This window comes from Ailuropoda melanoleuca, chromosome 16 (genome assembly GCF_002007445.2).
Source record: "Ailuropoda melanoleuca isolate Jingjing chromosome 16, ASM200744v2, whole genome shotgun sequence".
Taxonomy (NCBI): domain Eukaryota; kingdom Metazoa; phylum Chordata; class Mammalia; order Carnivora; family Ursidae; genus Ailuropoda; species Ailuropoda melanoleuca.
Window position 1 is genome coordinate 10,525,367 of NC_048233.1, and position 8,444 is coordinate 10,533,810.

General features: G+C 37.4%; 2 protein-coding genes across 2 annotated transcripts in view; both read right to left on the reverse strand.

Annotated features, from left to right (window-relative positions):
* Positions 1–452, reverse strand: part of LOC105241797 (killer cell lectin-like receptor 2) — a 91,890-nt gene extending 91,438 nt beyond the window's left edge. Inside the window, exon 1 of the mRNA XM_034645986.1 lies at positions 376–452. Within this exon, the coding sequence (XP_034501877.1) occupies positions 376–452 (77 nt within the window). The remainder of the gene's footprint in view (positions 1–375) is intronic.
* Positions 453–5,445: 4,993 nt separating this feature from the next.
* LOC100481045 (protein mago nashi homolog 2) overlaps positions 5,446–8,444 on the reverse strand; it is a 14,202-nt gene continuing 11,203 nt past the window's right edge. The window contains exons 4-5 of the mRNA XM_034645052.1: positions 7,490–7,572; positions 5,446–5,788 (exon numbers count right to left, since the gene is read on the reverse strand). Coding sequence (XP_034500943.1) covers positions 5,689–5,788; positions 7,490–7,572 — 183 coding nt within the window. The 3' untranslated portion in view covers positions 5,446–5,688. The remainder of the gene's footprint in view (positions 5,789–7,489; positions 7,573–8,444) is intronic.

An 8,444-nucleotide genomic window follows, 5' to 3' on the forward strand; every position in this document is an offset into this window, starting at 1 on the left:
TTCCCAAGGTTCTATAAATAGGGGAAGAGCGAGGACAGCAATGCAGAAATCCTGACAAGCTGAATGGTTTCACTGTCCTCACGTCAGGTTTGGAGTGCAGATGCTTGGAAGAAAGGCTGTGTGGAGGGGCAGGGACATGAATACAATCTAGGAGCTGGAAACATGTGGCAGCATAATGCCATCTCCATTCTGTGACCTCAGATCCGGTTATTCACATCTTCCTGTCCCTTACAGTTACTAGTAATGCTGAGCCTTCATTTGGTTTTGATTTACATCCTTAGAGCTGGTGAGAGAGTGGTCAGTTCTCCTGACGTAGGCTAGCCAGGAGCAGAACACTGTTTTACCCTACCATAGTTGTCTGTCCTCTCTACATACACTCTGTAAGCTGAGTACCACATCTGTCTCATTCCTATTTGTAACTGCAGCACAGACAAGACATGTGATGCCGACATGTGCCCTTGATGAACAAGGTGGTACACGTTAAGAGGAATTGGTTTCACTCGTATGCGGAACATAAGGAATAGAGCAGGGGACCACAGGGGAAGGAAGAGAAAACTGAATGGGAAGAAATCAGAGAGGGAGACAACACCATGAGAGAGACTGGACTCTGGAAAAATGAACTGGGTAATGGTTACAGAGGGGAGGGAGGTGTGGGGATGGGGTAACCAGGTGATGGGTATTAAGGAGGGCACGTGTTGGGATGAACACTGGTTGTTATAGCCAACTAATGAATTGTTGAACGCTACATCAAAAGGTTATGATGTACTGTATGTTGGATAACTGAACACAAGAAAATAAATAAAAAATAAAATAAACTATATTTTCTAAAGTAAAAAAAAAAAAGAGGAATTGACTATAAAATCCAGATTTTCAGTTTTAGAGAAAAGCAATGAGATGAATGATTGGGAAGACAAATTGTGTAGCAGCTCCCTCCAAGCTCTAGTTATTTGGTTTATTTTGTTACTAAGCGCTAATTTCTACAAGAGGCAATTTCTTCCTAAGGGAGAAGACAAGCAGCATCAAATAGTAACAGCACGGACTTCAGTTGGGACTAACTGAAACTCCTAGCATGGCCCTTTGATCAAAGAGGCACAAAACTGGAAGCACCAAACTTCATCTGGACAACCACTGGCTCATAAAAAAGAGACAGGAAAAATTTAAAGAATATTTTGAATATTCCTATACTTTGAAATTCATCCGAATTCACTAATGTGCAAGACACACATAGCACATACACACTATGAATACATGAAGCACTTATTTATTTACTTCCTGGCTGCTTTGCTGTGAAACCTCTTTCATTTGGGAAACCACACATTTTACCCCAGCCCTTATTGACCATATTAACTTTGTCAGCTAGCTTAGCTCACAGCTTCTAGTCACACCTTCAAACTTTCTGGTCACACCTTCAAACCTTAATGGCTTATCATTTCACAGCAGCATGCTGTTCTTCCACTGGTAGGCCAAAGTGAAAGATGTCTAGAGGAAACACCAGCTCCTAGGGAAGGACGGTCTGCATCCCTCTAACTGAGAAGAGTACCTCACATCGCCGGATTCCCACCTCCACAGACTNGTAACTGAGAAGAGTACCTCACATCACCGGGTTCCCTCCTCCACAGTTAGACTTCATGCCTGACCTTTATGACACTGAGCAATGCTAATTTTCTACAGCTCTTGCTGCAAAAACTCAAAAGACCTCATTAGAAGTTTTTTGTTTCCCTAACTAGATACCTCATTTGTCCTTCTTGTATTTACAATAAAATCTGTTCTAATGATCTAGAGGTCAAATCCTGTATATGGGCCCAACTGGCCTCCAGCAGTCAAACAATACCCATCCTTCCTCCAATTTCTAAATAACTAAATGAGAAGACCACCTCAGGAAATAAGTAAGCTTGAAAAAATTATGGCAAAAAAAAAAAAAAAAAAAAGGCTTCAGAGGGCTATATGAACTCTGCCAAAAAGGTAACCTGTGTATTCACAGGTGGAAAAAAGGAAAACAGGTCTGCAAATTAGGGACATAATTAAGAATTCTGATGTTTCCGTTAGTGTTCCCTCCACTATTTCACACAGTTCAGACTCCGAGTTTACCCTCAAATCATTTACCTTTGTCGTTTATTTTTTATTAAATTTGGTGAATGTTCTATTCTAGCTTATTACCATATGATAGGAAGCCAATTATTAAAATAATCAACAAACTTGATCACCCAAAAACCTGCACACAAATGTTTATAGGAGATGTATTTATAATTGCCAAAACCTGGAAGCAACCAAGATATCTTGCACTAGATAAACAGATAAGCTGAGGTCCACCCAAGCAATGGAATATTATTCAGCGCTAAGAAGAAATGAGCTATCAAGTCATGAAACGACATGAAGGAAACTTAAATATGTAAGTGAAAGAAATAAAAGAAGTCAATCTGAAAAGGCTACATGTTGTATGATTCCAACTATATGACATTATGGAAAAACAAAACAAAACAAAACCTGCGGAGACAATACGAAGAGTAGTAGTGATGATAAGGGTCGGTGATGAGGGTAGGGAGAAATGGATGGAGCACGGAGGAATTTTAGGGTAGTGAAAATACTAGCTCTGATACTATAATGATGGATATATGTCATTATACATTTGCCTAAACCCAAAGAATATACACTGCCAAGAGTGAACCCTAATGGAAACTATGGGCTTTAGGTGATTATGATGTGTCAATGGAGGCTCATCAAATATAACAAATGTACTACTCTGGTGGAAAATGTTCATAACAGGAGGCTATGCACGTGTGTGGGCTGGAGTATATGGGAAATCTCGGTCCCTTCCTCTCCCTTCTCTGTGAACCTAAAATTGCTCCCAAAAAAGTGTTAAAAAAACAATCACAGGGATCAGTGGCTGAACATACAGCACAACCCATGTTCACAGGTCTCACCTATTTCAAAACAGAATAGTCTAACAATAGAATACACAAAATAAAGAATCTCAGCTATCATTTAATTTATATTAAAACTGTCCATATGAATATAAACCCAGCCTGGTTTGATGAAACACCTGCCTGCACTCGTCACTATGAGAAGCAGAGACACAAAACCCAGAAACTCAAAATAAAATAAATAAAAGAGAGTGGTAGAGGCTGGCGGATCATCCAGTCTCACCAGCGCTCTTTGCTGTGCCATGATCTAGTGCTCTGTTGAACGAAGTGAGAGTGCTCTACTTGAGAAATTAGGATCACAGCTGGACAACATCCAAAAGACACACCCTTATCCAAAGTGTCTTAATATACAACTCTGTGGCAGGACTACATGCAGATGCAAAGTTCATGGTAGCTGAAAGGTTTTCCATAGCAGCAGCAATGAATCTCTTCCCCTTCAGACTAAGTTACAAAGACAAATAATCTGATGGCAGTAAGCACAAAAGACAACCAGCCCAATAAACTGTAACAAAGCATCTACTCTGTGAAAATATTGCACTAGATGCTGGGAAGCAACACTCCATCCCATAAAGGGGCCAAAGGAAGGATGGGGCACAGAACCAGTACTTGGAAAAGAAGTTTGGATTGCAAAAGGTCTCTCTATTATGGGGTGAGAGGGAAGGGAACATCTATCTGCTGACCTGAGTGCTGTAACATTCCAGTTTCATATAGAACTAGTATTATACAGAATTTGTTCGTGATCATTGTCCACCAGCAGCTTACAATCAAGTAAGAGCCAGTTCAAACAAGGTATAAGAAAATCAGAGACAATATAAAATACTTATAGTAATGATGTAGCCTTTAATCTTGGTTTGAATGTGAGAAACTCAGTAGACAGTGGGGACAGAGCATAACAAGTAAGTCAGCATGAGAGGGAAGTCAAAGAATGAAGAAAAGGAGTTAACGTGTTAAATCGAAGATATTTTTCCCAACTTTGCTCCATCTTGATCATCTTACTCAATGTCTTACTCATGAGCCACAGAATGGTTATTTTGAGAAGCAACCAAAAATTGTGGGCCCACAGCTAAAAAGAGCAATCATTTCTCCCTTTCTCCTTGAGGTTGACATCTAAGTGCAAGAAAATTACAACAGGATTTGACATTGCATATCCATCAAGGATATGAACAGTACAGATATTCAACAGATATTCAACAGAAATGTTTACTTTCATAAAAGACCTACAGGTGCTGACAGTATAGACTTGCACAGTGAATTTCAGGTGACTTTTCAGGACAAACCTGGAGGAAGGCCATGGATGTTCATGCAGTGTGAAAGACCAGACAGGACTCCATGGCAAACAGGCTCCCAAGACATTTTCTAGAGCTACAATATCCACAGGGTAGCCACAAGGCACAGTGGTTATCTAAATTTAATCAAATTAAATAGCTCTACAAGAAAAGTGATTTGCTGATAGCAATTACACCATTTTATTCTTACATAAACAATCAACAGGACATGATTTAGAATAGACTTACTTCAGTAAAAAATTATTACAGAATCTGAATTGACAGATTATTCATTTTACAATTCCTGTAACAATTTCTATGCCTGAAATTTTTCGTAATAAAATCTTGAAAAAAGTTTAATAGGACTATAAATTCAGTTATACTAGCCACATCTCTAATATTTAAGTTGCCACGTACAGTAGCTAATGGCTACCTTATTAGACTACAGATACAGAACGTCTCTATTATCTCAAAGAAGTTTATGGGACAGAACCACTCTAGAATCGAGCTCAGAAATACTGGCAAACCTTCAGAGACCAATTCTTCCCAATAAGGTCAGTCCTGACTGTCTCAGGGGCGAGTGAATTATCACTACCAGGACCACACACTTTTAAAGAGTGGGGGTTCACATGGGGGATTAACAATCCCAGGGGCACATGTACTAACAGGGGAAGTAATGAAAGATCAAGTCTATCAGAAAGAGTTTGCAGGAAACTGAGAATCATGAGTTGAACCCATGCTTTTAATAGTTAAGGTACACACACACATGCATTAAAGTCTCAATTTTAAATAACTTGTAATGCTGAGAACTCATTTTGCTCCTACAGGAACACAAAATACATTCTGAAATATCTTACTGACAAAAATCTACTGTGAAATAAGGAATAAGGGCATAATAGAGGATGTGTTTCACCTGGGGTGCTGACTTGACTCTTGTAACCCTTTAGGCAATTACTAATTACACCAAAGTATTTAAAATTTAAGAATTCCTGAGGGGTTTGGGATACATGTGAAAAATCCAGAACCTTCTGGTAAACAACTTCTATAGGCACCAAAAAATTACATCCCATTAGGTATGGAAGAAATAAGGTGAGATCTGCAATTGCCTTTAATGGATGAAAATCTGGCAGCATTCTTCTGCCTGAAACAACTTCTGCCTTAGGATATACCTACTAGAACAATTCTTTATTATCTTAAAGTGAATAAAGAGACTTAGCCTTCCAAAAAAAAGAACAAAAACAAAACACCCACTCTCCATCCAGGCTTTGATATGTTTTATTAGAACAAACTCTCAACAAAAGGTTGCTTTTATTTACAGAATTTCATGTGTGAGGACTGTCCAGACCCCTTGGACCCAAGTAATAACCATTAAGCCTGTTTATGTATTTTGTTATTTTTAGTTGGCATACAAAAAAAAACTTCACATTTATAAAAATCCCAATACTGTAAATGACAAACCCATCCCTTATTAAATATAAATAACAGCTTCAAAAACATACAATTTAGATTGGTTTAATCTTGAAATGTAATCCAATAAGACTAAAAACTAAACATTTCAGGTCCTGTACCAAATAGTAAAATACTCGAAGGCCTTCAGGATCCCTAAAATTTAAAAAGATAAAAGTTACTTTTTTGTTTCTAAGATGAAACACATAATTTTAAAGTTAATTCCCAAAACAAAACAACACTAAAACAAAGGAATTCAGGAGAAAGGAGGGATTTGCTGCAACTAAAATGAACATACTAACCATTTCTGTCTTTTCTGCAAAAAATATAAATTTTCTTCACAAGTATTTATTTCATATTAAAGTGTTTATTTTCTTATAAAAAATAGCTATACATAATAAGAACGTGGACAGCAGATAAAATTCTAAAGATAGAAAAAAAATAATACTCATAATACTATAAAATGTCCTCACAGGGTAACCATAAATATTTTGGTGTTTCTCTATTTTCGTAACTAAAATCATTCCCTGTGCCTTTTTTAATATTATTTTTTCCCTCATTACAACACATATCCTCCCCAATGTCCATCACCCAGTTACCCCATCCCCTCACCTCCCTCCCCTCCAGCAGCCATGAATTTAAAATGTTAGAAGCTTCATGATATAATGAACACTGGGTATTATACAAGACTGATGAATCACTGACCTCCACCTCTGAAACTAATACTATATGTTAATTAATTGAATTTAAATAAAAATAAAATAAATTTTAAAAAATAAAATGTTAGCAGCTTTTGATGCATAATTATCAAATTGCTTCCCAAAATACACTGTACCAATTTAAAATCCCAGTTAGGGTATGAATACCACAACCTCATCAACTGTAGGAAAATCAACGTGATAGTTCAAAAGATCGGACTGGACCATTATGAACGTAGTCTTTTGTATCCAATAGTTACTATGCATTCATTCCTTTTTCCCTTCCTCTAATAAATATTTACAAAGCACTTCTTATGTACCAGGCACTGTGCTAACTTTGGTGACACAGCAAGGTTCTCATGGAGTTTACATTCAAACCAGAAAAGCCAATAAGTAAGTTCTTACAATTTAGGGTGACAGAAGAAAGACACTAAGAAAACATTTTGAAGCGTAAGAGAGAAGAAGTGGAAGCATAGAAATTTTTCGGACAAAAACAATAGTATGTCCTACAAAGGCCCAGAGGAGACAAACTTGGGAAGACAGAGGAAGCTAAAACCACGCTTAAATTATACTGATTTTCTTCAATTTCTTTCAGATATTAAACTCAAGGAGAATGACGTGATATTAGGCTAATGAGGCTGATAAATCCAAAAAGGATGTCTTTAAATTTTATGAAACTCTATCCAGCTTTTTACCAAAAACAGCTTTTAAAATTTGGTCACTGTTATGCATAGTGGTCAGATTAAGAGTAAGATTTTTTTGACAATCAGAAAAATACAGTACTAACTACTTTGACAGCAAGTTTTTAATGACATAACAGTCAGAATTATATCTGCAGAATAAACTGATTAAGTGGCCACAGAAATAATCCTAGAAAACTGGCTACTGTTCTAAAATGAGCCTCTCAAGTCAATTGTATCAGTTTATTTTTTTAGATTTTATTTATTTATTTGTCAGAGAGATAGAAAGCACAAGCAGGGGGAGTGGCAGGCAGAGGGAGCAGGCTCCCCTCTGTTCCCCTGAGCAGGGAACTGGATGCGGAACTCGATCCCAAGACCCTGGAATCATGACCCGAGCCAAATGCAGACGCTTAACTGACTGAGCCACCCAAACATCCCTAAATTAGGTCAATTTAGTTAAAATACTTTAGCATACTTACTTTGACTGATTTACATCAATAAGAGAACCTATTTTTGATGTGGTAAAAGAAATGTGTTCATCTCCAATTACAATTTCAAGCTCCTGAAAAAGACAAAATAGATTAATGTAGTTAATATAAAACTCCACCTCAGAGGAATACAGATACTTGTTACCAAGAGGTCCCAATTTAGCTGCAAGTTTTCTAGCAGTCATAGAGGAGGGGGGAAAAAAAGGGAAAGGGAAAGGGAAACGGGAAGGGAAAGGAAAAGGAAAAGGAAAAAATACTTGACCCGAAAGACATAAACTATGTCTGTAAAATAAAAACCTCATCAACTGCTCAGGAGTCCCCAGTATTACAATCAACCAAGAATTGCTTTCCAGAGATCTCATAAAGGCACTATAAATATGAATGATATATGTAAGAGTACACGTAAATATTTCTTAAGACAGTAAGAACTAAAGACATAACTTTGAAGCACAATGCTGTAAATATGGGTATAAACCTATTTTTAATAAATAAAAAGAAGCATATTTAACCTTTCTACCAGGCTTTATAAATACAACGTATAATACTAATAGCACCACTCTGACATCTACTATGTATGAAGCCCTGCTGCTAGAGACTTTACAAACGTACTCTGTAATCCCTAAAACACCCTTCTCAGGGTATTTTACAAATGCAAGATACAAGACTCATAATGCACAGGAAAAAAACTCTGATGTATTTACAACCATGAATAAGTGATGGTACTGATATCTGAGTCCTGGGCTGTTATGACTAAAAGACTCATTGTGGTTTGACTTCACAAAGCATTTAAAATTAAGACCTAGTAACACAAATACAACATACTGTAGACATTCTTAGTGTGCCATAATTTTTGTAGAAATTGTTCTCTAGGGGCGCCTGGGTGGCACAGCGGTTAAGCGTCTGCCTTCGGCTCAGGGCGTGATCTCGGCGTTATGGGATCGAGCCC